The 25,932-nt window shown below is 36.9% G+C and overlaps 1 protein-coding gene across 9 annotated transcripts in view; it reads left to right on the top strand.

Moving 5' to 3' along the window:
• The window catches only part of IFTAP (intraflagellar transport associated protein), a 99,670-nt gene that overhangs the window by 42,782 nt on the left and 30,956 nt on the right, over nucleotides 1–25,932 (top strand). For 6 of the 9 annotated variants that reach the window (XM_032282300.1, XM_032282305.1, XM_032282302.1 and 3 more), the window contains 2 exons: nucleotides 7,200–7,339; nucleotides 16,734–17,000. In XM_032282300.1, coding sequence (XP_032138191.1) covers nucleotides 7,200–7,339; nucleotides 16,734–16,898 — 305 coding nt within the window. In that variant the 3' untranslated portion in view covers nucleotides 16,899–17,000. Of the gene's footprint in view, nucleotides 1–7,199; nucleotides 7,340–16,733; nucleotides 17,001–17,110; nucleotides 18,250–25,932 lie in introns of those variants that run through there. The other 3 variants (XR_004270172.1, XM_032282306.1, XM_032282307.1) reach the window with 2 other exon arrangements.

Here is a 25,932-nt window from a genome sequence, read left to right as displayed (position 1 = left end):
ATTTGCAAGAATATATCAAAGTCAATGCCTAATTTTAGGGAAGTGGCAGTTTCCACGGAAGTTTGGTTGTTGATGTTTAACTGTTGTTGACTGTCTTTAGGTGGTTGTAAACATGAATTATGGTTATTAGTGTTGGGGAAGAATGGCTTATTTATAATCAGACAGATGTTAAAGTGACTCGGTAAAGTTGGTTTGGGGGTGGTGACTATTTGTACATTGGCTGTATAAACCTCTACTCTAGCTTCTTCAGCTGCTTGAATTTGAGAGTCTTTGGTTATTGGAAGCAATGAATATTTTTATTCTGCTTTCAAACATCACACTACTCTATGAAAGGATTGCTTCTCAAGTACACTGTTAACCAGTAGATGTTGCAGATTCTTTAGTTACTTACTTGGTTTAAGTGAGATTAGAGGTCTGGAGGGATCACATCCTCCAGGGAGGGGATCTCTAACTTTAATTCGCTGAGTGGCCCTGAATTTCTATAATAAGAGCAGCATAGGCACTCCAATTGGATTAGAAGTGAGAGCTAAGGACTTGTCAGGAAGCTACATTTGTAGAGGAAGCATACTGTTTTTGGTTTTGGGTGATTTGGGGGAGGGAACCTTATTAAAAATGCAGATTTCTGGGTCTCCTTCCCAATAGAGAATCTAATTCAGAAGATCTTTGGTGGCATCTGGTGATCTGCATTTTAACCAACACCCTACAGGATTCTAATATAATTAGTTTGAGGATAACACGTGGAGACAAATGGTTCTAGTCTGCATGTAATACATATGCAACATAAAATAAATTTCATAAGAGGTCACAAAAGTACATGTTTTGGGTGCTTTTGTGATGTTTTAAATTTTTCACCTCTTGCTAGTATGAGAAGTCTGTATATTGACATAAACCAACGTAGCCAACAGACCTGATTTTTGTATGTTAATCTTTTAAATTAGCTTTTTTACCTTCTCCAGTATTTTCATTATTTTCTTTAAATATTTTTTCAAGTTACATTTTTCAATTAACAGATTTATATTAAAATATTGACAAAAAATCTTACTAGTATGGTTTTTCTAGAAATCAGATAACAAGCCTTCTTGTATTTGTGTATAAAAGAGAACTGAGGCTGAACCAAGTCTTGAATGAACTAGTCAAGATCCTCCCACAGGTAGAATAATATGCAAAGGCTAGGCTGAAAATCAGCCTAGGCTTCCGCGATCTATTCTAATTACTGAAAAGGCCACCAGGGCTTTACAATTTTCATAATGCACAATCTGGGTCACTTAAAGTAAAAATAAATTAAATAGTTTGTGCCAAGGTGAATTTTAGTTTGGGCCTAATTTGTATCACACTTCAGGAATGTGAGCAGAAGGCAAATATTTATATCAGATGGGAAATGTGACATTTTAAATAGTGAAGTTGCTTGTATAATTTTGGCAGTTGGGAGGCTTACTGATTAGATCCTGTTGTTATTGTTTAAGCAACAGATTTGCCTGGGGCAACAAGGAAGTGGCTTGCATATTGTTTTTCTGCCATTTACTTTATTTATTCACCCCATTCATTCTCATAAATATTCTCCAAGATTTAGGAGCATGATTCTTTTCTAATATTTGTTTTATTATTTGGCATCCCAGGTGGAAAGAGTGGAGATGGTTTTTCAGTAAAGCCAATTCTATGCAGTGGTATTAAGCAGTTTTCTGAGGGTAGCGTCTACCGCAGAGTTTGGTGCACTGTGTTTATTTGGCATCAAGTTAACCTATTCTTCCTTTTTTGAATTTGAGATGAGGTAGTTAACCTGGTGACTGCCATGCCTCATGCAAACTGGCCCAAACTGTTACCCAGCGCAATCATTTTTTAAGTAAGTTATTAGTTATTATGCTGAGGCCACTAGAAAAGGAAGATTTTCTGTTCATCTTAATTTTATGCTTCCTCAGTTGGCCCAGCCCAACCTCTTTTCTGGTTGAGTGCAAGTAGCTGAAGAGACTTTTATTTTTTAAAATCTACTTCTCAGAATCATACTGTCTTATACACATCTCTTGGCTGGGAGTGTACTTGTGCTGTGGCTGATTGTGTTGACTGAGAATGGGCACTGATTCCTGCTCAAAGGTTGGCAGCCTGGTCTGATTTTTATTTTCAGGTTCTCCAGTACTGTACTTCTGCCTTAGTCCATTTATGTTGCTGTAAAAGAATACCTGAGGCCGCGTAAAGAAAAGAGGTTTGTTTGTCTTGTGGTTCTACAGGCTGTGCAAGAAGCATGGAGCCAGTGTGTGCTTCTGGGGAGGGCCTCAGGCTTCTTCCACTCATGGTGGAAGCCAAAGGGGAGCCCCATGTGCAGAAACTGCATGATGAGAGAGGAACTGAGAGAGAGGGAAAGAGATGCCAGGCTGTTTTCAACAACCAGTTCTCTCGGGAACTAAGAATGAGAACTCAGCAAAAACTCACTCACTCCAGAGAGAATGGCACCAAGCCGTTCCTGAAGGATCCACTCTCAAACCAAGTACCTCCCTCCAGGCCCTACTTCCAACACTGGGGATCAAATTTTAACATGAGACTTGCTGAGGCCAAGCAAACCATATCCTAACTGTAGCAACTTCCAGTCATTTTTAGTCCATTAATGGGACTAATTGCCATTAGTGAGCAAGTGCATACAAATGATGGCATTGGTTACCTCTTTTTTTTTTTTAAAGTTATTTTCTAATTTGCAACTTTAAGCAGCTTTAGGCCATCCCTGAATGACTAGGGACTCTTATTCAACAAATATTTAACAATTGTGGCAGAAATCTTGGTTCCTCAAGTCCTGGGCTACCCTGGTAATTCTCCAATGCCTTTAAATAGTTGATTTTTGTAATTGATCTAGCTTTTCTAGTTGTTGATGGTGGGAGGGTTGGACTGACATTTGCTAAAGCAGCAGATCCCTGTGATCTGGGAACCCCTCAGAAACCCTGCGATTTGCAGGTCATGTGTTGACGTTAGCATTGAAGTTGGAAAAGCAATGATGGGTGAAGATGCTGCTGTTGCCTTAGTGTGAATCAAGTTTGTGGCACCAAATTATACTCGTAGTTGTCATCTTCACTGTCATAAATTTATCGTCAAAACAAATGCCAGTTTCCATTGAAAATTTGATGAAGTAGTAAAAAGTATTAACTTTATTAAATCTTGATTCTTAAATATACCTCTTTTAAATTATTTATGTGCCAAAATAGGAAGTGTTCATAAGGCACTTCTATTACATACTGAAATACAGTGGTTGTGGAAAAACACTTGGGTGATTTAGTGGTGTGCTGAACTAGTTTATTTTTCTCTTTCATGGATCACCATTTTTATTTGAAAAAATGACTGACAACTGTATTCTCAAAAATGAATGAAGTGAGCCTGTATCTTCAAGGCTAAGAGCTAATAGTATTTGTTGCCAATGGTAAAATTGGCAGTGGATCAAGCGAAAATTAGATTTTTAGAGCACTTTTATCTAGTACTGTAAGTTTGATAGCTTCTCAATATTTAAAGGCTTTTCTGGCAAAATTGGTGATATTAACTAACGTGATTTTTATACTGTATAGTGAAATATGTCAACATTTGGAAGATCTATGTAACACAGTGAACCAGTATTTTCCAAATTACCAATTAATGATGTTTACAAAATTATACATAGGAGAAAGATCCATTGAGTGGGCAAGATAGACCAATGGGTTTTAATTTATCAGTAAAAAAAATTCACTGACAAATTTTCAGATTGGTCATTGAAAATAACCTTTAAAAAACTTCATCATTTTTCAGATCATGGTATGTTATCAAAGAAAAATATCCACAAATATATAAAAAGACTGTTAAAATACTACTCTCCTTTCCAACTCCCTATCTGTGAGTCTAGATGTTCTTTACTTCAACTAAAACAGCATATTTCCAAAATTGAATGCAGAAGCAAATAGAGAATTCAACTTTCTTCTGTTCAGTCAGATATTATAACATATTCAAAAAAATATAAAATAATGCTTTTCTTCTCAATATTTTGTTTTTAGAAAATAGAATTTTAATAAAAATGTTTATTTTTAATATATAACTTGTTTATTTTTAATGATTCCAATATATAAATATTGGAATACTTGTCAGTTTTAATTTCTAATATGATGAGTGTTGATACACATAACCCACATAAACAAAAGCAGTTTGGGGTCTTCAATTATTTTTAAGAATAAAAACTACTGAACAAGACTATCATAGCTGGGAGCTATATTTAGAAGCAGCCTGGATGGCTAAGGTATTTTTTATCTATATCCTTTTTGTATTTGACCAACATATTCAGGAAATTTTGGCAATTTTATGTTGCAACAAATGAACAGATTGGTTAATTTTATAAATCTGCTAGGCAGATTAAATATTATTGTATTATAAATTTTCAGATGTCGCATAGATTGCTCACTTTGTAACGCTGTGTTAATTACATGGCTATAGTCTTTGACTTGCTGATCATTGACAACATACAGAGACAAATGGCATGAACAGATACTTTAAATATTAGAATTTCTAAACATGTGGTTGAGAAAGAAGAGATTAAAATACTTCAACCAGTATTGCCATCCAACCTCAAGATTCACTTTTGAAAGTTACCCAGACTCTGTATGCCAAGATGGTGGCATTCCATTAAGATGGAAACAAGGCCTTTGATTGTTTCAGAAATAACAGCTAATATGATCAGATTAAGTCCCTTAAAGCACTTCTGTTTTAGAAAATTATACAGAGAACTTCAGAAATTTTATTTCCTACCATCAGTGAATACAGTCATTTTTTTCTTCTGAGAGAATATGAGTGTATATATAACCCACCTACGATTGTAAAATGGCTAAATGATTGCAGTAGTTTTCTTTACAACATATGCCTTGCCAGCTTCTTCTCATCCATATTGTTTTTGCCCTTTTATAAATCTGTCATCTTTAGAGTTAGAGCCTTTCGATTTTTTTCTTGATTATTCTTTGATTTTATATATGAAAGTCTTATTCCTGTAACGTTTGTTTTTGAGGGCAAGGGCTATACTTATTTTACACCATCCACAATGTCTTATTGGCAGGCAGACTCTTGATTCTTGCTGTCCAGTTTAAAAGTTGAGGTGTACAAAATTCATTTTCTATCTCCAAGTATTTGTTGAGAATTCACTATGTATAAGGTGCTACGTTAGGCGCCAATAGATATGCATTAGTGCATTTTGCTTTTAATTTGAAGAAACAAATGTCAAGAATTAAGACTTGGAGACTACTGAGTCTTGTTATTTTGAAATAATTGTTCCCATGGCAGTAGAATTATTATTCAAGAAACCATTTTTGTTGAAAATTTTACCTTCTTGGCAAATAGATTAGGGAAGTGAAGTTTCAGTAAAGAAATTGCAGTTGTCCTCCTTGCTGCACAATACTGTTAGCCAGAACAATGATTTTAAATAGCCCTGAAAGCAGAATTGACTTTGATTTCACATTTGAACTGATGTTTGAGCTGTCAGCCAATGGGTCAGGTAGATAACGGTTTTCATGTTGAGAGGCCCCAGGCTTTCTCTTGTTGCTTTTGTTGTGGTGGGTCCCTCACCAGATTTGTACCAGTCCCAGGCTGTTACACAAAGAAGCTCAGTGAGGGAGTTTGGTTTCGAACTCATAAATAGGTGAATTAGACAACCAGTCTTTGTACCAACCTCATTGAATTTTAAAATGCTGCTTTCTCTGGATATGAAATGTTTGGGAAATGTATTTAATGGTGCCGAACCATGCTAATGTGTTATAATAGCGACATTTCTTGGTTCTGAGTTTGAGTGTATAACTTGATACAGTAAAATAAAATATGTAATTAAAATGCTTATTTAAAAGAAGTCCATAATGTGACATTGTAGGATAAGAGCACAGGCTCTATCTGTAGATAGACTGCCCAGCTCTGCCCTTTTTAGCTGTGGGATCTTGAGTGAGGCTACCTATTAGTGTGCAGAGCACATTGCCTGTAAAACAGGAAATAATAGAGCTTTTGGAGTATTAGCTGAGTTAAAGCATATAAAATGACGAGTATGTAAGTGTTGGCTATTATTGTTTTTATTTCTGCTAATTAATGAGCTCATAGTCTAAGATTTCAGTAATTAGTCATAGCAGAATTACCATTTCCCCTCCACAGTTCTGTTTCCAGGCTGTGTTCTCTGTTGCTGGAGTCATAAGAATTTTGTAATTATATTTTTTTGTGAAGGGAATATCTACAGTGTTGAGGGATTCATTACAAATAAGTTTCAGTTTTTGAATATCAATACTTGCTCATTTATCTCCCTATATATGCTGCAATTTGCAACAGTCATGTCTTGCCTGTTAATAATTGATCACTTCCACTGAGAACTTAATTAGTGTTTTAATTAAGATCATCCTTGAGAAGCAGGCAGCATTATCCAGAGTCGGCTCCAAGTTATTGTCTAGCTCTAGTAAGCCCTTCTGGTCCCATGAAAACAGATTGAGGAGGAAACCTCTTGTGCTTCTATTTGTTTCTTTGTCCTCCTTAAAGAAACCTGTGGAAAATCATCAGTTGTCTGTGATGCATCCATATGCTATCACACATGCAAAAATCAGGAGACATATCCACTTATAATGGATCAATCAGAAAACCAAGATTGGTTATTGAATTCTTGAGATTGTGCTTAACAAGCAGGAAACATGTTGCTGTTGTTCTTTGCAAGTGTTGAAAATTAGACCCTGCATTCTGAATATGACAGAGTATTTCATTTTCCTGCTGAAAGTTAAAGTACTTTCCTTCTGGCATTATTGTTTTTTAATATATATTTTTGAAATATTGCCATATTGTTACAGGATGAAATTGGCACTCCATTTTCTTTCTCTTTACCCCTCCAGGAAAATATGGGAAAATGAGGCAAAAGTAACATCTTATTGCCTTATTTTCCTATAAAAGTAGAAACTGAGTTGAGAGTAAAAGGGACAGCCAGGTTACTCCAAAAACAGCATTCCGCCAGACATTTCGGGGGGACTCTTAAGTTTTCAACCATAAAATAAAAATAAATGCACTAATGACTTCCATTACGTGGAAAGGGCAATCCCTTGAGTCCAGTTCCCAAAGGAAGACAGGTGTTGTGAAATGGACCTATTTTACATGAGTATATTTGCTTCATTTTCTTTGACTTCTGGGCAGTTAGATGATTTAGGTAAATTGTGAACTTGGCGAAAGGCTCACTTGAAATGCTTTGTATCCAACAGATTTGCCGCTGCTTCCAGGAGAAGTGGAGCAGAATGTAAGCACCAGCATTCCTTCTTGTATCCCTTCTGTGGCCCAGCCTCCCACTTGTGAAGCGAAGCCAAAGCCCACTGTAAAAAGAATGGACAAACAGACGGAGGAGGTACTCCGCAGGGAATTCATTCATTCTCCACATTGCCTTGATTTTGTAATTTATCCTTTCAAAGAAATGCTACCATACCTGTATGCTTTTGTATTTTTCTAAGATTCGGGAAAATATAAAATTCAAGTTGCTTGATTGGTCCCTCTCACAGCCATCTGCCTCAAAAATATACATTTCTTTTTAAACAGATAGTGCAATTGTGTTTTTATGTGGAAACCATTTTTGTTCTACAATGTATGCCATGCAACAGAGCGGTGCTACCCAAGGACGACACAATAGAAAGGATGGACAGTTTCTTGCCCTGTTTAGTCTGAACCAGCCTTTTTTTTAGTTATTGGTAGGGTTCTATAAACTTTTGAATTAGTTAAGGTAAGGCCAGGCTGCTATAACAGAGAATCCCAATAATAATTCAGCTGAAAAGAGATAGGTGTTTATTTCTCTTATTTAACAGTCTGTATAGAGCCCTTAAAATGAGTAGGTGGCTCCTTTCTGGGGGGTTATCAGGGACCCAGGTTCCTTCTCTCTGGATGTCCATTATATTTTAGGACATTGTCCTCACCTGTGCGTTCCATGTCAGGTTATGATCCTACCTGGAGGGGCAGGAGAGAAGAGTATAGGGGCAGCATGTTTCTGCAAGCTTAGGACTCAGGGCCCTTAATTTCTGCTCACATTCCATTGGTGACCACTTAGTTACATGTTTATACTAGCCACATGGGAGGCCAAGAAAATGTCACCTAATCATGAAAATGGAATCTATGCCATACTTTTACTCTTGTAAATGTGCAACTTAAATGTCATCTTTTGCTATCATTTTGCAGCTCTTCTACTTATACTTAATAAACGTGCATCAATAGAGGCCGTTCCTAGTGCTGGTAGTGACCTTTCTTACGCTTCTTAATGGAACACAGAGTGAGATCAGGCACAAGAAGTTGTTAAGGCCTCTCTATTTTTGATTTCTAATAACATCCTTAGGGCCTTTTTGGATTATTTAATCATGAGGTACTAGTCTTGTTACTAAAAGATATTCTGTTACAGAATTAGTCATTTGGTCAGAAATAATCCACACATTTTAATTTTAAATTGCTACTTTCTAATAGTACTTTTATTCACTGACATCATGAAAGTATATCCAGGATGCGTGCAGGTTTATATTAAACTCCCATATTGATTACCTACTAAACTGGTAGGGATAGCCACTTCTCAATATGCTTTTTGAATTATAGATTCCTTTCTCTGAGTCGTAAGAAGCTAAAATTGTGAGGCTATTTCTAGAAGGAATCAGCTTCTTTTTTAAGATTTGTTCATGCTATTGACTTCACTTGTGGCCATACAAGTTATTGGACCAGCCAGTAGACATGGCACCTAATACTTTTATAGAAATACAGTTTTATTTTAGTACAATTAAAGAATAATCTAGTACAATTAAAAAGTAATCTAGTACAATTACAGAAGTTGTTACAAAGTGGTTTTAGTTAATCGGTTAAAAAAAGGGAATGATTTCTGGAATCTATCAAATAGCAGTATAATTCAAGTTGAGACCCCATATATGATGATATATTTAAGAGGAATATGAATCTCTTACCAGAAATGTGGACATTTAAAAATGTTGGAATCAAAATGATATGTGCCACAGATGAACAACTTTTGCTGTTTTTTGAATATTTGAAGTAATATCTTGGTTGGGAATTTTTATTTCTAATTACTATTTTTTAGAGTAACTTTTCACAACCATCTAGAATCACAATACAGGTTGAGCATTTCTAATGGGAAAATTGAAAATGCTCCAAAATCGGAAACTTTTTGAGTGTTGATAACGATGCTCAAAGGCAATGCTCATTGGAGCATTTTGGATTTCAGATTTTGGGATTGGGGTGCTCAACTGGTATATATTCTACAAATATTCCAAAATCTGAAATCCAAAACACTTCATCCCAAGCATTTTGGATAAGGGATATTCAACCTGTACTGTACCAACTCTGCCTTGGATTGATAGCATTCATCTTACTTTAAAGAACCCAGTGCCGGTAAGAGAACATAATCATCAATTTCCAGCAAATGTTTCCATAAGGGCTTATTGAAAAGCCATTTTGGGATTAGCGATGATAGTTTCTGTCTGTGATTTCAATCTGAAAAGCTGAAAATGTATTCTGGATGTCCTTACTAACTTTCTCTTAATTGCCTATTAAGAATCCATCAACTTTGTGATATGAATTGGACCAACTCAATGTTTTACATATTTTTTTTGCTTTTATTTTTAAATTGACAAATAATTATATATATTTATGGGATACAGTGTGATATTTTGGTACTATATATGTGGATGATCAAATTAGGGTAATTAGCATATCCATCACTTCAAACATTTAACATTTTTTTGGTTCAGATTTTTTTCCCTAATTTTACCACTGGCTTTATACGCATGCATAATTGTGTATAGAATTATGTGTATTGAATTATCTTGCCTTAATTACTCTATTTTGATGAACTTTGGAAGTTTTAAACTGCTCTGTAGGACAAAGAGAGTTCTTCTTAGGAGAATGAAAAATTGTGATACCCACCCTCTCCCCCTGAAAACTATCAAAAAGGTCATAGAAGAAACTTGTGTGGTATTTTAATAGGAGCTCTCCTGTTTTTCCAATTCATAATGGGACTCTAAAAATTTTCACTTACGATGACAGTTTATTTACCATATTACTTTGTATGGTAGCCTACAGCTAAATGCTGCTATTATTGATTAAACATTAGTTCTGTTTTCTTTAATTGGCCTATGTGGTACAATGAATGAAAATGATCTCTCCATCAAGAGTGTCTCTGTTAGAGTAAGTCACATGAGCAATTTTAAGGAGAATCAAAGTTTTCCAATAGTGTACAAATTGTGTTCCCTGAGAGGCTACAAAAAGATTTCAATTAAATTTGAAATTAGACACCTGAAATTCACATATGTCTTTCAGGCTCCTTAAGCAAAAATAATAAGTTAATAACTTAATTCATGGTTGTTTTTTGTTTAGCAGCAGGGGACTTGGTGTTCCATTGCACAAAGTCTTCACTGAAATAAGTCATAATCTCAGTTGGTAATCTAAAAATCTTGGCATCTTATAGCTTTGAACTCTAAAATGAATTGAACTTGAAAGAAGAGAATTCCCGAAGTATGCCACAACAGCCAATAGCTGACATACATAAATAAAAATGCAACCTTACTGTATTTGCAAAGCTGTCATTTAGAAGATCACAGTGATATCTTCTACATTGTGGTGTGCACCTACCTAGGCTCACTTTGAATTGCTTATGTGTCTCTTGTTTTGGAAGACTAAATTCACTCATGCGTGTCTTTATAAGCTTACTTAATTAACACGTAAAGTCAGAACGAGTGCCAAGGTCAGTGCCATGCATATAGTAGACATGCAGTAAACATTTATTAAATGAACAAATAAGTAAACCATAAACCTCACCACTAAGGGGGAGTGATTTTCTGGTATACAGTAATAACATGGTTGGGGTCATTCTCTCTTTTCTATTTGTTCACTCCCCTCAACATGTAAACATGTTTAAGTCTTTCCTATCCTTAACAAAATGAAAGAAAACACGGAAAAACAAGCTTCCCTTCATCTTGGACCCCTCTTTGGCTACTGTATGTTCTTTTTTCTCTCTTTTCATCCAGAATTGAAAAGCTATTAGACTCTTCAATATACTGTAAAATGTCCTTCACTCCAATTACCTGCCTGGGTGTTTTCAGAATGAAGGCACCCATTGCTTTATGATTGCCAAATCCAGCGGGCACTTTTCAGTTTTCCTTTTAATGGATCTCTCTACTGTGTTTGACACCATTGACCTTCTTCTGGCACTCTTGCTTCATTGGTTCTTACTTCTCTTTTCTCCTCTGATCCTATATGTATTTCTCAAATTGTTTTTTCCCTGATTCTTTTGGGTTTTCTCTCCATCTATCCCTTATGAGTTGGTGTTCCTTAAGGTTCTGTGCTTAACCTACAGTTCTTCCCAGCCTACAAACTTGAATCCATCGTCATCTCCAAATTGGTATCCTCTAGCTTCAGACCGTTTTCCTTTTTTTTTTTTTTTTTTTTTCCAGTTTCAGGTTTCTATATTCAATCCATCTGGATTCCTTCAAGTGCATTCAGATCAAACTGAGCTTATCTTTCCCTCTTCCCTTTTTTCATTCTTCCTTTTCTTACATTTCCATATCCAATCACTTTCTACATATTTTTCAAATCTCTGCTACCACTGCCCTGTTCTTGTGATCTCTTATTGAACTGCTCTAGCAGGTTCTTAAGTACTCTTCTGACTCCAGGCTTATCCTGCCCAAATCTACTCTCTGTTTAACCTTCATAGTGATCTGTCTTATATAATTTCCAACAGGGCAGGGCTTTTTTTTTTTTTTTTCTTCATCACCTGTCTCATCGTAGGTGCTTAATAAAATTTAGAATGGATGAAGGAGTTTATCTGAAATGCATAGATGACCAAGTGTCTTCTCAGCCTTCAAAAAATTATTCAATGACTTTTCATCATCTCTAGGATGATTTGCCTCCATATTTGTCTCTTGCCCCTCTCTGCCTTACACTTAGTGCCCTGACAGTGCTGACCTACTTTCAGACTCACAAATGTGAAATTCTGCATCTTATTTCCATGGCCTGCTCATCGAAACTCCCCCTGTCAGCAAAGCTCTTTTTTTTCAACTTGTAAATTAATGTTTACCCTTTAAGAGTCTGCTTATATATCATCTCTTCCAAGAAGCCTTCTCTGATTTCTTCCCAATCCCCTCCAACTTAGTCTGGGTCAGGTATTCCTTCTCTGTTCCCATCACCCTGTTCTTACCATATTTTACTCGAATGTGTTTTTGTGTGTATCTCATTTGTTTGTGATTTCATACAGGTCTTCATCTTTGTATCCCCAGCACCTAACACAGTGACTAGAATTTAATAGGAACATAGAGTTTGTGGAATGTAAAATATCTGAATAAATGTCACAATAAATGTAAAAAATCTGTAAAATGTCACAGGAATAGCCTGCAATCACAGGCTATTCCTGTGACATTTCAACTCAGGGATGTACTGGCCACATTACAGTATATCCCAAAAATGGTTTAGAATATCCTGAATTTTTTTTTTATATATTTTGGCATTGCAAACATGACATTATTACTATTCTTTATTTCTTGCTTTTATATCTCAGTGTCTGATTGCCTATAAAGTTAATCTAACAATAGCTGCTGTTAATAACCCTTAATTTCTAAGTGAAGAAATTTATATTTTAAGTATATTTTTATACATTTAAGGATAGTATATATGAATAATCTTTGTGTTGACATTATCTTTACTGACTTGCTGAAGACTTTATTCCATGTTACTGTTTTCATTAGTACCAAGTGACTGATGAAGGAAATCATCCTTTATAACAGAGAAGAATGTAAATGTATTAAAAAGAAAAAGAAAAAGAAGATATTTACATTTAAGAATAAATTTATATATCTCTAGTACTATAAGTTTGGATATTATAGCCACAGGGTATTTTGAGACCTCAGGGAAGGGAGAATCTTAAGAAGGCAATGGGTTGGCCTGTATCTAGAACTATCTTGGCTGAGAAAGAACTACCTAGAACTATCCAAGCCCTGATCAGAGCTTGGAAGTCCAAAATATAGGCCTCACTTTATCTGGATTGCTAGGATGAGGTGAGCGATAAGTGAAATGATGTGTAAGTATGCTAGTAGGATTTTCTGGAGAGTGGCAAAACTCAATCAAGAGTAAGTAGCCAGGTGAGGTGGCTCATGCCTGTTATCCCAGCAATGTGGGGGGCCGGGGTGAGCTGAGATTGTGTCACTCCAGCCTGAGTGACAGAGGGAGTCTCTGTCTCCAAAAAAAAAGGAAGAAGAAGAGTACAGGTATTGATCAACTTATGACCTATGCAACTTACGACCATTCGACTTTACGACCACAATCGCTAGTCATGACTGCTCCGCTGTAGATTTTTGGAAACACTACAACATTTTGATGTGTATCAAGAATATCGCTACCGCCTGGGAGGCTGTGACGACAAAGTGCATGAATGGCATCTGGAAAAACTGTGTTAAGCGCTATGTTAATGATTTTGACGAATTTGACAGTGAACATGAACTTGAAACGATTTGGGGAAAAAATAGTAAAACTCTCTAAAGACCTTTCTTTGGAGTGTGAAATGGAAGATGTTGAAGAGTTGCTAGACAAAGAATCCGGAGAACTTAAAAATGAAGAGCTAATTGAACTGGAAGAAGAAAGAGTGGCGGAAGAAGAAAGAAGAGAAGCAGAGAAAGAAGAGGAGGAGCCAGAAAGAAAGTCGACCACTAAGGGATTATCAGACAGTTTATCTTTACTGAGTAAACTTCTTATACATTTCGAAGTAATGGACCCAAACATCGAATGATTTGCAAGGATTGAACGGATGGCACACGATGTGTTTCGTCCGTATCGTGAAATTTATGAAGAAAAAAAGAAACATACAATTCAGACAAAGCTCACCATGTTATGAAAAAACCAACTCCGGTAACCCCAACTGCTGCCTCAGATGACATCAACGATCTGCAGCCAAGCACCAGCGGCCAATAAAATGTTTCGTACATGTTTATATATTTTGATACGTTTTGCAATTGGGAAAATGTTTCCTATGGTATTTTTTACACCTGTATTTTGTATTTTTGTATGCACCTGTATTTTGTAATTTTGTATGTTTTGCAAATATTAAACCAGTTGTACTGGTAATACAGTGTTTTACTTAAACCTGACAAATGTAAAAATAAGAAACAAAATGGTGTAGAGATGATACACATGGCATAAAATGACCAAAGAAAATTATGATATATAACAATAATGAAAGAAAATTATGATAAAATATGACTTAAAGATTTTTATAACATCATTTCACAGTACTGTACATATAGCCTACTCAACTTACGACCAAATCGTGTTACGACCGGCCTGTCGGAACCAATTGTGGTCGTAAGTCGAGCACTAGCTGTAAGTACTTCTGCACTTTCCTCTCTACATTTGTTTCCCTTTTTTACATTCCTCTATTGGAGAGCACGGCACATGATACTGAAATCATTTATATACTTTTGTCTTCTCCTTGCAATTATGAAAACTTGTAGACAGAGATTTTACTATAATCACTTTATGTTCCCAGAATCTGCTACATAATAAGTGTTTATTGAGTGAACAGGTAAGGGGGAGGTAGGTGGGAATGTGAGGTTATTTGTGTTCTGTAGAGGGAGTGGGGGGCATGGTATAGTGTCACTGAGATTTTAACACAGCAAAGCAATTTGTCCAATTTGAAATTGCATTCTAACCCCTAAGTGAGAGGTGGGTGAAGATAATGTGACTGCATCTAGTGAGGATGGCTAGTAAGGAGTAGGCAGGTTTTAGAGGTTTCCGGGTGGAATTTAAAGACCTAGTGGAGGGGACACATGTAGGTATGGACAGCTTAAAGCTTAATAGACATATGATGAAAGGCCTTTACCGAAGCGTGAAAGGGCACAAAATTCCCATCAGACTGAATATATTAGTGGAAACACGGTGTCTCTCCTCATGCTTTGCCAGGGTCAGCTAGAATAGGCTCTGGATTGGGTTATGGCCAAGCCTTCAAGCTTCAGTACTTATTGCTAAGTAGAGCTGGAGACAGCAAGAACACTTAATATTCAGAAAATGAACATCTTATGTCATTGTATGTGTGTGTTTCTGCATATGACCCATTTTAGCAAGATTGTCCCACTGTTACTTAGGCTATATTGATGATAAATTTGATCTCAGAAAGTAATCAAAATGAACTGATCAGCCTTGCAAGCTGATTTGCCTTTTGTATACAGCTGGTTTTTAAAAGATAGTCATGATATTACATGTAGCCTTTAGTACATTTTTCTAATGGTAAGTTGTGAGAATTGATCATCTTATTTAGAAAAGGTCTTCTCTCCAAAGAGCTATGACTTAGCTTAGTGAAAACTTCAAGATTCATTCTTGCTGGTGTTTCTGTTGAGCTGGTGAGGCTTTATTTGAAACAGATTACCCTGGGTTCAAATGTTGCTTCTCTCCCTTACTGTGTATTTTGGACAAATTACTTAAGAGTGACTAGTGGCAGGGTTGTTTGAAGACGATTGCTGATGCCACGTGGTTTCTAGTACCGGGGGTTGGCACATGGTGGAAACTCACCATGGCAAACTCACCATGCAAACTCAGTAGCAGTTTTGTCAGGAACACACTCAGGTACTTTCTAATAAAGAGGAAATGAAAGCATCTCCAGAAGTTGTTCTCCTGCTGATTTTACTAAGAAAGGATGATAAATGGCTGAGCATTTGCTGTTAGCACTGCACACTTAACCACAAAACATAACTTGTGGAACAGATAGGAGATAACTACTTATTATTTTTTCTTTCAACCTTAGTAACAGCAGATAGTTTCTGAGCTGCATGCTACATTTTTACCAACATTGTGAAAGCCACTCAATGAGATCATCTTCCATGCAAGAATATTTAAAGCTGATTATAGCTTCAGGACATTTTTTCGTTCTTGCATAAACCGGAGTTTTCAATTATTTCAGCATCACTATACATATTGTAGAGCTACACAGAAGTGCTGGATGATTTCATTGTATCACACACCATTTGTTTTTGGAGAGGTTTTTTAGGGGGTGATACAAGAGATTTAAGGCATACTCTTGGTTTATCGGAAAATATGCTTTTATATCTGCCTTCCTTTAGGAAGTCTTTAAAACTCACAAATTATGAATAGATTCAAAATTATTACATATCTTTGTAACACTTTACTTATGATAAATTGTAATATTTTTAAATTCTTGGTAGAAAAAAAGAGATCCTGGACTTTTAAATTTAGACTGTGTTTCAAGTTTTACTGTTATTAGCCAGGAGTTATAGGCGTTGTCTGAAGGAGTATATTCAATATAGGGTATTTTTATATTTAAAAAGTATGTTTTATTAATACAGATCTTTTTTAGCAAAGGGTGAAAATCTATTTAAGGTTGATTAAAATCTTAGGGTATATTTTTCTCACATTTTAATGTAACTGTTAGTTTTTCTGTATGCTTCCCTAGTCCTGACACTACAAGTGGTAAAATGTATAATCAGTATATGCAAGGGAGATTTTCTGATTCTTGCCTTGGGCAGCATTAGTTAATGATATTCATTCGGATACAGCATGGTACAAATGGGGCATATTAAGAGGCTTAAATTAGGTCAAACTGAATAATTGAATTTATTCCTTTACTTAAAAACAGCTTAATCAGCTGAGAGTGCTGAAGTCTGAAAGAAGGTTTAATTAAACATTAAGAAAGAGTTAATTTTTTCAACTTTATCTTCATGTACGATGATTGTGTATGTTTTTTCCTCCTTTGTTACCTTTTATAGATACTTGGAGATGAAGTTCAACCCTTCTCACTTGATGAAGAATTTGATTATGACAGCGTGACGCTAACCTCCAAGTTTAGTCTTGCAGAGATAGAGACCTTCAAAGAGCTACGCAAGCAAAAGAGAAAGGACAGCAACCTAGACTTAGAGGAACCCTGTGACTGATTCACTGAGGCATTCGTGTGTGCGTGTGTTTATCTTAATTTTGTTCTTATTCAAGCAACAGTAGAATAAATGATAAACCTACTATAATTCCCTTTGTGGAAATTTACATGTGTGCACTCATTTATCAGAATTATCTATTATTAGGGATATAGAGCAACAAGACCAAGGAGATTGATGCCCTTACAGAATTTTCTCTTGCCATGTTGTTGCAGCATCCTGTGGCCATTTAGAGGAGATGGGAGTGAGAAACGGGAACAGGAAGCAGCATCTACAGAAGGATCCATTTTGATGAAAGCATTGCACTAGGTGATGTGGGGTGCTGTGTCAAAGGTCAGAAACATGATCCCACTTTCTTGAGAGTAAAGGACAATTGCACATGAAAACACATTATAGCACATTAGAGAAAAATTGCTAATATAAGCAGTCAGGGTCCTAGCTATCCAGAGATAGTGTTATCAATGTGAACGTTCTTGAGAGATTAGGCTTCTGGAATTGATTGGGAAAGCCTTTACTGAAAAAAGGCATCTGAGAATTGATGAGATGTCAGTTATTAAATTCTTGCATTTCATTATTATCATTTAACCATGTGTGATAACAATTACAAAGTGCAAGGAATGATCTCTATCTCTATCTCCAGAAGCTTAAAATACAACTTGAGAAGGCAAAACCACTAGAGAATATAAAAACACATTATGAAGTGCTAATTATGTAGCATACCCATAAATGTAGAAAGGGAAGGAGAAAAGAGGGATGAAGGTGCAGCGGAAGAGGGAGCAATATGTTTCAAGTAATTTTTATTATTGAAGGAATTAGTAACAAATTGAATGTACTTAACTGATTTTTCTTCTTTCTTTTTAAGTGCACTTTTGTTTTTCAGAGCAGTTTTATGTTCACAGAAAAATTGAGGAAGTCAGCACAGTTTTCATATACGCCCTGCCTCTCCCTGACACAGACTCCCTTACTATTAATATCCCACACCAGAGCCACATTTTTTGTTGTTTTGTTTTTTGCTATTAATTGTCTTTCCTTTTCTTTTTGTGTTAAGAACATTTAACATGAGCTCTACTCTCTTAAATGTCTAAGTGTACCATATAATATCATTACCTATGTGCACGGTGTTGTGCAGCAGATCTCTGGAATGTATTCATGTATAACTGAAACTACACCCAGTGAATGGCAACTCTGCATTTCCCCCGTCCCCTTAACCCTAGCAGCCACCATCCTACTTTCTGCTTCTACGAGTTTGACTTTTACAGATAACTCATATAAGTGGACATGGGCCACTTGTCCTTCTGTGATTGGCTTATTTCACTTTCCATAATGCCCTTCAGATTTGCCCATGTTGTTGCATATAGCAAGATTTCCTTCTTTTTAAAGGCTGAGTAGTATTCCATTTTATGTATATACTACATTTTCTTTATCCATCCATCAATGAACATATAGGTTGTTTCCATATCTTGGCTATTGTGAATAATGCTGCAGGCCTGTGCTTGTATGCATGTACTTGTGCTGTGTGTTTATGAAGAACTGTATGTGTGTGTGTGTGTGTGTGCATTTAAGCGTGTATATGTATTCATAAAAATGCCATTTATATTCTTTACAAAAGAATGCTCTTGATTTCATGTTGCCTTTGGGTCAAGTGACTTCCACATTTATTTTTGCTAATTCAACAAACTTTCATAAAGCTCCATTTGTGTGTTCAAACCTTATGCTAGGCAGTGAGGAGGATACAGGCAAGTTAGACATGGTCTAATTAAGTAGGGAAGAGAGATGCATACACAGATAGTTATAATAGAGATATGTTGTCCAATATGATAGCCACTAGCTGCATTCTAGTACACTAGAGTATTTGAAATAGAGTGACTGAGAAACTGATTTTTAGTGTTATTTAATTTTTATTTCAATTTAAAATAAAAATCTGATATTTCATTCAGTTATTAGAAAACTTTCAAGTACATTTGAGTATGTGAATCTGCTTTTTCAGTTATAAATTTTATGAAATGTAAATGCAGATCATTTATTTTGGAAAACAGTTTAGTGTATTAGGGTTCTCTAGAGGGACATAATTAATAAGATATATATATCTGAAGGGAAGTTTATTAGAAGAATTGACTCATATGATCATAAGGCGAAGTCCCAAAATAGGCCATCTGCAAGCTGAGGAGTAAGGAAGCCAGTCAGAGTCCCAATACCTCAAAAGTAGGGAAGCTGGCAGTGCAGCCTTCAGTCTGTGGCTGAAGGCCTGAGAGCCCCTGGCAAATCACTGGTGTAATTCTGAGACTCCAAAAGTGGAAGTACTTAGAGTCCAATGTTTGAGGGCAGGAAGCATCCAGCACAGGAGAAAGATGAAGGCCAGGAGACTCATCAAGTCTGCTCTTCTGTCTCCTGCCTGCTTTATTCTAGCCATGCTGGCAGCTGATTAGATTGTGCCCACCCAGATTGAGAGTGGGTTTGCTTCTCCCAGTTCAATGACTCAAATGTTAATCTCCTTTGTCAACACCTTCACAGACACACCTACTTTGCGTCCTTCAATCCAGTTAAGTTGACACTCAATATTAACCATCAAAGCTTAGTGTCTGAATTTAAAATATGTTGCAAGTAAAAAATATATATTGGATTTCAAAGAATTAGTAGTGAAAAACTGTGAATTTCTTGTTAATTTTTTATATTGCTATATGTTGAAATGATACTATTTTTGATTAAATAGTTAAATATATTATTAAAATTCACCAATTTCTCTTTACCTTTTTCATGAGACTACTAGGAAATTTGAAATTACATATGTGGCATGCATATTTGTATTTGACAGCGCTGAGTCTAGGGTAATCTTTGTTGTGAGACTGATATATACTAAGAGCTACTGGGAGAAAGCAAGTTGGAGTTTTTAAACTATGCTTTGGAGACCTAGGGAATCTCCACAGAGGAAGTGATGTTTAAGCTTGGCTGTAAAGAATCAGTAGGTTTTGAGGCAGCGAAGGGGGAAGAACATTACAGTCCAAGGGAATAGTGCACAGACGGTGTAATGGTGTGTGACAAACTATTGCTTGGTTAAAGTAAAACCATAGGTTTCTATTTTATGGGATAAATGAAATAACTGAAGAAGAGGAAGTTGGAAATGTAGGTTGGGGCCAGATTCTGCCGTCCTTGTGTGCTATAGACTTTATCCTCTAATTGATAGGGAGCTATTTAATGTTTTAATGCAGAGGAATAGCACAATCAAAAATGTATTTCAGAAAGATAAGTTCAGTGTGAGTGCCAGAGGTAAAATGAATAGAGGTGAATCAGGGAGACAAGTTCCAAGGATAGTCTGTGTGGGTAAAAGTGGAGGGCATAGATTTGATAAGATTTGGGAGCAAAAGTAGCGAGGATTTTTGTCTAGTGCAATGTGGAAAGGAGAGAGCCACTGTTGGGGTAAGACAAGATCTTAGTGTGCAATCTATGTGCTCTTGAGATAACCTTTTTATATGATTGTTCACAGGGTTGGACACTCTTTTGGCTCTCTCCTTTGGCATTTTGGTAGTTTCAAGAAAAAAGGCTTTACTTTTTTTTTTAAGAGATAAAATTTCTGTCATTCAGGCTGGGGTGCAGTGGCACAATCAGCAGCCTCGAACTCCTAATTTCAAGCAATCTTCCCACCTCAGCCTGCTGAATAGCTAGGACTACAGATGTGAGCCACCACATCTGGCTATTTAAAAAAAAATTTTTTTTTTCATAGACACAGGGTCTCACTATGTTTCTCAGGCTGGTTTCTAACTCCTGGCTTCAAGCGATCCTCACGTTTTGAACTCCCAAAGTACTGGGATTACAAGTGTGAACCACTGCACCCGGCCAAGATGTCATGATTTTTGCATCTCCATTTTATGGACTTAAATAGTTTTATAATTGAAGAAACAAAATCGCCTTTTTAAGTGTTTACAAAGAACTACATTTCAGTGAAGTATTTCATTACTTAACTAGGCAGAGAAGACAGCAGGTGGAATATTTCTATCTGTAGGGTTGGTATACTATGTCTTGGCTTCATTCCTCTTGACAATTTTTGATCCCTGAATTATCTGGGGGGAAATTGTGTATTATGGGAAAAGTGACAGTGGAAAATGAGTCCCTTAAAACCTTTGCATGAAATTGTTTTGTCTCCACTGTACCATTACCCTTGCCCTAACTAGCAAATACTTCCTCGTGATTGCCCTTCAGTCATAGCAATCCCTTAAATTGATGGAAATGGTTTGTTTTACACTGGTTGGCAAAACCTAACCAAGTAAGCCTGCACTTTTAAGGTTGGATAATGGTTACCTGGATTAGGTTATGGCAACAGAAATAAGATTAATAAAGAGTAGAATATAAGGAGAAGCATCTGGGTGTGTATACCAAAATGGGAGGTGTAAATTTAGAACATGAAAATTTTAAAAAGTACCTTTAAATAATGTAATCATTGCAACACAAGCTAAATCAAAGTCAAATATCACTTCAAGCCTGTAGTTCCAATCCTAGCTTGTTTAGCATGGTGACACACTGAGTGATCTTACTGTTCAGGATCCATCTTGTGTGGCATAGCACAAGAAGAAGAAGAAAAATTCTGCTCTAATACTGAATTTCCTTGATTCCCTTAGTCAAGAATTCTGTTTTCCTACAAACAACATACAACTATATTCTCATTTTATTTATTTATTTATTTATTTAGACACAAAGTCTCCTCTGTCACCCAGGCTAGAGTGCAGTGACATGATTATAACTCACCGAAGCCTCAAACTCCTTGCCTTTAGCGATCCTCCCACTTCAACCTCCTGAGTAGGTGGGACCACAGGTGTATGCCACCACATTGGGCTAATTTTTAAATTTTCTTGTAGAGATGGGGTCCCGCTATGTAGCCCAGACTGGTATTGGACTCCTGGGCTCAAGTGATCCTCCCACCTTGTCCCCCCAGAGCACTGGGATTACAGGTGTGAGCTACTGATCTTGGACAGTATGCTCATTTTTAAAAATAACTTTTCCCTATGTGTTAAGTTACTGTGGTTGACTTAACATATGAAAAAGACAGTTAAGGAAAAACAATTTTCATTTCATTTGCTTGCTTCTTGGAAGTTGATGGTAAGCGAACACAGTAGCATGTGAAATGATGTGAAAGAATCTTACTGAGAATTTTCTAGAAAAATATTACTCCATATTTAAAAAGCAAGCCATTCTCCTCACCATGGCTTACCCAGCTAGCCTTTTGTAATATGGCCCCTATGTGACTCTCCAATCTCATCTAGCACCATATTCCTCATTTCTTAATATGTTCTGGCCAGTTTGTATTTCTTTGTTTGTTTTTCAAACACTGTCTTGTTTCCACTTTAAGGCTTTCACTCTTGTTTTTCCTTCTGATTATTATTCCCTTGTCTTCATTTGGCTGAATCCTTATTATTCAGGCCTTAGGTAAATATATCTTCCATCTGCCCAGAGTCTCTCTCTGACAGCCCTACTGAATCTTTTTCTCATAAGCCTCCATCCCTATCAATGTGCACCCTTTTTGTTTATTATCTGACTCTCCCTTTAGAACATGAGATACAAGAAGGCATCAACCCAGTCTGCCTTTACTTTTCAGCCACTCCAACCCTTGAAAAAGCCCTGGATTAAAGTAGGGGGTTCAATAAATATTTACTAAATAAATAAAACCTAAAAATATAAGCTTAATAACTTAACTTGGAGGTCCATTTCATCAATTCAATTTGGCTAGATGTATATTGAGCACTTTTTGTATTCAAAGCATACATAAGTTTCTTATTTCCTAGACTGATGATAATCATATGGTCAATGCAAATTTGGGAAGCCTGGTCTGTTTTACAAAACTGTTCCATGTTTAACAAATTTCTTTCTTTTATTCATCAGAATCCTCTGGAGAATTGAGAGAACGTTGGTCCTCATGGGAACTTTACGCACTTCTCAATTGCTCTTTTGAAACCTTGTTATAATGTCTTAAATTGAAAATCCTATTCAGGAGCAATTCATGTGATATAATACTGATATTAATATAGGAGTTATTAAGAAATTATTTTTAGGCAGCCTAAAAATAATTTTAGGGTGAAAGTTCTCAGTGGAATTTTATTTTAATAAAAAGCAACTCCCAAAACGTTTCTAACAAAAAGTGGCTTGAAAAACCAGACCTGCAAGCATTGATATGCCAAGGCCAGTAGCTAAAAGCCAGGTCCACCCAATATGGCATCTCCCGTCCTCTTTTCCTTGTCACCATGTGTGCCAGGTGTCATGGCAGCCTCCGGATAAAACCACGTGTACTGGCATCATGGCTGCTACCAGATGGAATCCTCATTTACATAATAAAAGACTAGGATGGAAGGACCAGTCTTTTCACGGGCTATATGAATGACACACCTGGTCAACCCAATCCCCTGAGCCCTATGTAAATCAATCATGGCCTCCTCAACCCTCTGTACAAAACCAATTGAGTTCTGCTGCAAATGAGGCCCTCTTCGACCCACTTTCTCAACATGAGGAAGCATTTTCTCTCTCTTTTCTTTTTCTATTAAACTTTCTGCTCCTAAACCTACTCCTCATGTGTATCCGTGTCCTGAATTCCTTCTGAACTGAGACTAAGAGCCAAGGTATTTACCCCAGACAATGGAGCTGTTTCATTTTGGATTCTCGCCTGGGGTCTGGATCAGAACAGAAGATAGAAACACTGGAGTGGTGAGTATGGAGCAAATCCCAACCTCAAATCTGTGCTTTAATCTCAAGGCTCTCTTCCAGCTATCCTTGTTGCCAAATTTTCCTTACTTTTCTATTTGTGGTTGCTATGTCTATTCTCTCTGTGCATGTGATGTGTGGAAATTTTTACAGTTCAGGGAAACGGGTTTGTTAGGAAAGATTGGCAAATGTGGCAGGCAGTAACTCAAGCATCTCTCTACCTTTTCTCTGGTAAGCACATGGTATTTCTAATTCCGAAGCTCCGCCTGGTCAAGGTAGAAATCCTCTTCCTGAGGCACACTGCTGGTCCTTCCTTTGCCATACAGTGCAGTTTCCTTTAGCACCACCAGAAATCAGGCTCTAAGCTCCCTCTGTGAATGGAAAAGTTCTGCCTTCAGCAGTTAGGAGTAAAATGTCCTCCATAGCCAAATTTTAGTTCTGATAGCATCCCAACAGCAGGAAAATGGCCATTTGGTCCCTGCATTTTTGTGAGAAACTTAGTCTGTCTCGAATTAGAACAGTACTTAATTAGCAAGAGGATTTTAGCTTCAGAAGTTAAAGGGAACCATTTTTCTAAGGGTAAATGGCTTAGCATGGGCCATGATAGCAGAATAGAGTTCAATCTAGCACGCACACCCCCACCCCATTAAAGGGGCCTTGCCAACTACTTAGTTTTCTTGAGATCCATTTTTTAAGGGAGGCACACAGGTCACACGAGTCTAGGAAGTTAAAGGGAAATCATAGGCAGAGGATTAGAGCTGCCTGGAGGAGCACAACTAGACCCAAAAGCTTAGTTCCTCTGGTGCCATGGCTTGGAGTGTCACACCTATAACCATAAGCGGTATATTTAACATGGTGCTGGGACTTGGGAACCAAGAAGAGAAAACAATCGTGGGGATGCTCCCACTGTCTTCCCCTCCACCCTGGGTCACAAAGAAAGGAAGGGGACTAAAAGGATGCTTTTATTCTTGCTTTTCCCCTGGAGTGCATTCTGAAGCACTGGAGTACCGTTCACCCAGAGATTTTAAATAAAAGCAGCTCATTTTCTTTTGTGCAAGGACATGGCCTTTTTACTAGACCTTTGCAAGCATTGCAAAATCAACCCAGCTCTTTTAGCAATCATATCTGGCAGGACCAAAGAGAATAATACTCCAAAATTAGAGAAGCAACTTCCAGGGGAACCATCTGAGGATTCCCCTTATTTGAGACCCCTTCAAGTTCCCTTCTCATTACAGGACCTTAGGCAAATAAAAGGAAACTTAGGCTGACTTTCTGATAACCCTGTTAAGTACATAGAAGCTTTCCACAATTTAACTCAGGTCTTCGGTGTTTTTCCTTCTTTCACAGTTTAAAATGGCTCTTTTATAATGCTCATCCAATCTGGGAAAAGTTAATTCTCCAAACCTTAAAATACTTGGCTTAGAGTTGAACTGGGAGGAAGGGAATCCAGAAGACTGACATGCTGGCAGAAGGGTAATGTCTTACCAGTCGAGCTTTTGGCTTCTCTCTCCCTGTGCAAACCTGTAAAAAGGATAATAATTATTTACTCTCTGTAAAGTTTTAATTAATAAAAAAGGATTTATGAGGTTGGTCATAAATCCAATGCCACTTATCCTAAAAGCAATGTTGCTTTATGTGAACGTTTCCGATAATGTACAGCGACATCTAGTGGAAACAAACCAATATTACAACCCATGGGTGTAACTAACGGATATCAAACTCCTTGGCCTATAGGACCTCCATTAACAGCGGTACTCTTAATATTCATATTCTAACTTTCTATTTCAAACCTTCTTGTAAAATTTATCTCTTTTCACCTAGAAGCAAACCCCAAATGGTGCTGCAGACAGAGCCACATATGGACATGCCATTCTTCTGAGAACCCTTAGATGAACCTCAGGAGAGGACCCAACTGCTGTCCCCCAACAAGACGCCCCTTTTTAGCAGGAAGTAGCCAGAAAGAATCATTATCCAACACCCACCAACAGCAGTTAGGTTATGTCTCTCGAGGGGGGCAAATAATACAGGAATTATGAAGAAATTATTTTTAGGCAGCTAGAAAGGGTAAAAATTCTTCGTAAATTTTCCTTTGATAGCAAGCAACCCCCAAAACATTTCTTTTCTAACAAAATATAACTTGAAAAACCAGACCTGCAAGCATTGGTATGCCGAAGCTTGTGGCTAAAAGCCAGGTCAGCCCAATATGGCATCTCCCACCCTCTTTTTCTCGTCACCACTTGTGCGAGGTGTCATGGCAGCCTCCAGAAAAAACCACGTGTACAGGCATCATGGCTGCCACTAGATGGAGGCCACATTTGCGTAATAAAAGACTAAGGTGTGAGGATCAGTCTTTTTC

This window comes from Sapajus apella, unplaced genomic scaffold (genome assembly GCF_009761245.1).
Source record: "Sapajus apella isolate SASKATOON/1434 unplaced genomic scaffold, GSC_monkey_1.0 scaffold14, whole genome shotgun sequence".
Lineage (NCBI taxonomy): Eukaryota > Metazoa > Chordata > Mammalia > Primates > Cebidae > Sapajus > Sapajus apella.
Note: the sequence above shows the minus strand (reverse complement) of the source record. Positions and strands in the feature narration are given on the sequence as shown.